Raw genomic sequence first — 5,031 nt, forward strand, 5'->3', positions numbered from 1 at the left:
CAGCATGAATCGAGGTTAGCAGCTTTGGTGGCGTAGTGCCTAAGGCATTTGACTGCTAACCAGAAGGCTGGTGGTTCTCGGAAGGAAGGTTGGGCAATCTACTATCCATAGTGATACCACCTCGGAAACTCAAGGAGGGGTCACTATGAGTCGGATCCAACTCCACAGCAGTGCGTAGTTTTGTTTTTTTTTTAATTAGGAAGAACTTCCTTTGAAGAATGTTGTTGTTAACCAGATGGGGTCTGCCTGGGTCTCTGTTGTAGTCAGGGTCCAATCTCCTGATCAGGGTCACCCTCATTGCCTGAGTCTTTGGCTTGTCCTCTCCAAGGTGGGCTCCAGTTTTCAGCTCCCAATGAAGGAGAATGCAGCCCTGAGACCCTCAAAACCAAGGTTGGCGCTGGCACCTGTCGGGCCACAGGCAGTTATGTCACCTTCCTCGGAAGAGCCAAGGCTGACTCCGGCGTCTCCGCGACCCATCCTGGCACGACTGTCTACCCCCGGGGGACAGAAAACATCTCCTGCCGGCCGAAGCTCCAGCTTGGCTCCAACATCTGTAGGCCACCTGGTGATGTCTGCCTCGGCTGGGCCAAAGCCTCCCCCAACGACCTCAGGTTCCATCCTGGCTCCGGCCTCCCTGGGGCAGCTAGTGATGTCTGCCTCAGCAGGACCCAGGTCTCCCCCAGCCACCTTGGGGCCCAGTCTGGCTCCAGCTTCCAGGGACCAGAAGCAGGTGCCACCCAACTCCATGGGACCCAAGCCAGCACTGGCAGCGTCGGGCCTGAGCCTGGCTCTGGCTTCGGAGGAGCAACACCCACTATCCCCCACCAGCCCCTCCTTGCTGCCTACTCCAATTCTGTCACCCTCTCAGGAACAAGCCCCAGCCCCAACATCCATGACATCAGCCCCTGCCTCTGTGGGATGGACACCTGCTAGACAGAGGGATGCCCCAGCCCTTAGACCTCTCCCTTCTGAGGGGCATCTCCAACCTCCAACTCAGGCATCTGGTCCTGTGTGCTCTCCATCCTCAACCCAGGCTCCTCCAGATCCCCGGTTCTCCCCTTCCTTCCGAGCCCGGCCCGAGGCCCCCCGCAATAGCCCTGAAGATCCTGCCCTGCCGCGACCACCCCAGACTCTGCCCCTGGATGTGGGCCACAGCCCTCCAGAACCTGGCACCCGCTCCCCTGGACTGCTGTCCCCCACCTTCCGGCCGGCGGGCCTCTCAGCCCAGACAGTACCCCCACCTCTGCCCAAACCACCCAGGTCTCCCAGTCGCTCCCCTAGCCGCTCCCCCGGTGCCCCCCTGGCTTCTGAGATGGCCCTCCCCAGGCCTGGAATCCAGGCTGCAGGGCCTGACGGGCACCTGAGCCCCAGCCTTCAGCCTCGGGAAGCCCCAGCCCCGATCACCACCTCTCCTCCTATGTCCACCTCATCATCCTCCTCTTGGTCAGCACAGCCTACCTGCAAGAGTGACCCTGGCTTCCGGTGAGGGGCCCCCCTCTCCCAAGAAAGGGGGGGAGGGGCTTGAGCTCTGAGATTAGCAACCATTCTTATTCTGCCTCAGTTTGCCACCCTGAGGAAGAGTCCTTGGGGGTGCTAAGCCCACTCTGGGACCCTCTAAAGACAGTATCCTCTCCTGAGGGAATTCTCCAGGGAGAGTCCAGAAGGCGGGATGGTGGGTCCCCTGTGAGCGTCTGAAGGCTTTCACTCATGCCTGCCTCAAGTTTACTTCCCCAAAGAAAGCCCTGTGGGAGGGGGGTTGAGGGTGAACGGAGTGGTGCCCAACAGTAACCCCTCCTGTGCCCTCGCCCCCAGGATCACTGTGGTCACGTGGAACGTGGGCACTGCCATGCCCCCCGACGATGTCACGTCCCTCCTCCACCTGGGCGGCGGTGAGGACTGCGACGGTGCCGACATGATCGCCATAGGGTGAGGGAGCAGGGGATGTGGCCTGCCGCCCCCCGCCCCTCGGACCCCTAGGACCCCCCGCCCATGGGAGGGGCTTCTAGAGTGTCCTCCAACCCATCGCACCCCCCCACCCCCACCTAGGCTGCAGGAAGTGAACTCCATGATCAACAAGCGGCTGAAGGACGCGCTCTTCACGGACCAGTGGAGCGAGCTCTTCATGGACGCGCTGGGGCCCTTCAACTTTGTGCTGGTAACGCCCCTTCAGGCCCCGGACTTGCAGAGACCCCGCCGGATTCCTGGCCCCGGCTCCGCCTCGAGTCACTGCGGGCCCGCGGATCTCTGGCGCTGGGTCGGTGAAACGGGAGAATGGAGGAGCAGACCAGAGAGAAGGGGGGGACGAGTTGGGGGAGTTGTGTCCCGCTCTCCACCTGCGCCGCCTCCCGCTGCAGGTGAGCACCGTGCGGATGCAGGGAGTCATCCTGCTGCTCTTCTCCAAGTACTACCACCTGCCCTTCCTGCGGGACGTGCAGACGGACTGCACGCGTACCGGCCTGGGCGGCTACTGGGTGAGCGAGAGCCGCCGGGGCGGGCACAGGGCCCGAAAGGGATCGAGATTACCCCTCCCCCCACCCACCGACGAAGTCTTCTCGCCTGGCTCCACCCCTCCCCCCTTGGCCCGCCCCTCTCCAAGAACCCAAACCCACTGCCTTGGAGTAGAGCAGAGTAGAACTCCCCCGTAGGTTTCCAAGGCTGTAAATCTTTGTGGAAGCAGGCTGCCTCATCCTTCTCCTGCAGAATGGTTAGTGGGTTCAAACCGCCGACCTTTAGGTTAGGGGCTGAGTGCTTCAACTACTGCGCCGCCAGAGCTCCTCCTTGCCCAATAATCCACTCCGTTTCCCTGGGGCCCGCCCCTTTCTGTCCTCGTCCTTTCCCAGGACCCGCCCCTCTGGGTGCCTGGTTCACCGGTTGGCTGGCCCCGCCTCTCCACAACCTGCTCTGTGCCCCACCTCCTTGCTTAGGTCCCGCCCCTAACTCTCCCACACCTGCCTCCCGGCTAGGGCAACAAGGGCGGAGTAAGCGTACGCCTGGCAGCCTTTGGGCACATGCTCTGCTTCCTCAACTGCCACCTGCCGGCGCACATGGACAAAGCGGAACAGCGCAAAGACAACTTCCAGACCATTCTCAGCCTCCAGCAGTTCCAGGGGCCTGGGGCTCACGGCATTCTGGACCACGAGTATGCGCTGGGGCGGGGCCAAATGGACCTGGGGCGGGACTAGTGGGGGAGAGGCGTGACTAGTGAGGGAGGGGCGGAGCCTCAGAGAAGAAGCTCTCAAACTTGCAACAAAAAACCGGAGTACTGGCTTGCATGAGTTTGGTGGGAGCAGGTGGAATCAAACGGGGTGGGTGGCCCCCCCAAACTACATATAAGAATAAGAATAAGTAAGTTTGATGAGGAGTGGCGAGGCCTGTAGGGTCGAGCCTTGCTGATTGAGGGGCAGGGCCTCGCTGAGAGGCGGGGCCTAAGTTTCCTCTAGACCCTCTCCCTGTGCCGCTGTTTGAAAGGCTGGAGTTTCTGGCGCCCCTCACCCACTCACTGCAGAGCCGGGAGGTACGGTTGGGGTTGGGAGGGGTCCAAGAAGGGATCTGAATCGACACCTTCCGCCTCATAGACGCCACTGATTCCCACCATCCAACAGCCTAGTGTTCTGGTTTGGCGACCTGAACTTCCGCATCGAAAACTATGACCTGCATTTTGTCAAGTTCGCCATCGATAGCAATCAGCTCCACCAGCTCTGGGAGAAGGACCAGGTGTGGGATCCACGTGCACCCCCAAATCCCTAAGTAGACACAGCACGCCCCAGGACACACCTGTACCTCTCAGCTGTCGTCCTTCCCTCCCCTGCCCTGGGCACCCTCACGGACTTGAGCTCTAGAAGTTGGGGAGGAGCCTGGCCAGGCTGTTCTCCAATTCTTCCTCTTGAACTCTCACAGCTCAACATGGCCAAGAACACCTGGCCCATCCTGAAGGGTTTCCAGGAGGGACCCCTCAATTTTGCGCCCACCTTTAAGTTTGATGTGGGGACCAATAAATATGATACCAGGTGAGCAGTGGGCTGGGGTGGGGCATGGACTGAGGTCTTTTGGAGAAGGAGACTTGGGAAGAGGGACAGGAAGCGAGACTGGGGCTGTGCCTTGAACCTCAGGCCCTGAAACTCAGGCTACCCCTGCCCTCTACAGTGCCAAAAAGCGGAAGCCAGCCTGGACAGACCGCATCCTGTGGAAGGTCAAGGCTCCAGGTGGCGGTCCCAGCCCCTCAGGACGGGAGAGCCACCGGCTCCAGGTGACCCAGCACAGCTACCGTAGCCACATGGAGTACACAGTCAGTGACCACAAGCCCGTGGCCGCCCAGTTCGTACTGCAGGTGAGTGCTTCAAGTGACATCTTTAGGCCTAGCTTGGCATCCTACTGCCCACCAGTAACCCCTTGCACTGGCCCTCAGCAGCATCCATTCATTGTAGAGGACTGGGAGTGGGGTTATGATCTCCAATTGCAGATGAGGACATTGAACCTCAGAGACACAACAGCATTTGTCCAGGGTTACACAGCTGGTAAGAGAAAAAGTTAGGATTTGAACCCAGGTCAGTCTGATTTCAGAGCCCATGTTCTGGTGGTGCAGCTGTTATGCACTCAACTGCTAACTGAGATGTTAGTAGTTTGAACCCACCCAGCCACGCCATAGGAGAAAGACCTGGCAATATGCTTTCGTAAAAGATTACAGCCGGAAACCCCTAGGGGGCAGTTCACCTCTGTCACATGGGGTCACTGTGAGTCAGAATCAACTTGATAGTACCTAAGAACAACAACCACAACAACTTCGAGTAGTCTTCTGTATCTCCTTCCTTCAGAGAAAGATTTAGGGCCTCTTCTGTTAAAATTCACATAGGAAATAAAGCCAGTGAGATCAAAACGTATACTCTAATCCCAGATAGCGTTCATTCATTGTTTACTGAATACTTACCATGTGCCAAGGAGCTCTGGTGGCACTGTGGTTAAGCATTGGGCTGCTAACCAAAAGGTTGGTGGTTCGAACCCACCCAGCCACTCCGCAGGAGAAAGATGGGGCAG

The 5,031-nt window shown here is 59.1% G+C and overlaps 1 protein-coding gene across 1 annotated transcript in view; it reads left to right on the forward strand.

The window, feature by feature from the left end:
• Positions 1-328: 328 nt before the first annotated feature.
• The window catches only part of INPP5J (inositol polyphosphate-5-phosphatase J), a 9,991-nt gene continuing 5,288 nt past the window's right edge, over positions 329-5,031 (forward strand). Inside the window, exons 1-8 of the mRNA XM_007953932.2 lie at positions 329-1,482; positions 1,813-1,926; positions 2,047-2,155; positions 2,355-2,471; positions 2,964-3,139; positions 3,603-3,714; positions 3,898-4,007; positions 4,144-4,327. Of these exons, the coding sequence (XP_007952123.1) occupies positions 353-1,482; positions 1,813-1,926; positions 2,047-2,155; positions 2,355-2,471; positions 2,964-3,139; positions 3,603-3,714; positions 3,898-4,007; positions 4,144-4,327 (2,052 nt within the window). The 5' untranslated portion in view covers positions 329-352. The remainder of the gene's footprint in view (positions 1,483-1,812; positions 1,927-2,046; positions 2,156-2,354; positions 2,472-2,963; positions 3,140-3,602; positions 3,715-3,897; positions 4,008-4,143; positions 4,328-5,031) is intronic.

Source organism: Orycteropus afer, unplaced genomic scaffold (assembly GCF_000298275.1).
Source record: "Orycteropus afer afer isolate SDZICR_OR568_19922 unplaced genomic scaffold, OryAfe1.0 scaffold00420, whole genome shotgun sequence".
Lineage (NCBI taxonomy): Eukaryota > Metazoa > Chordata > Mammalia > Tubulidentata > Orycteropodidae > Orycteropus > Orycteropus afer.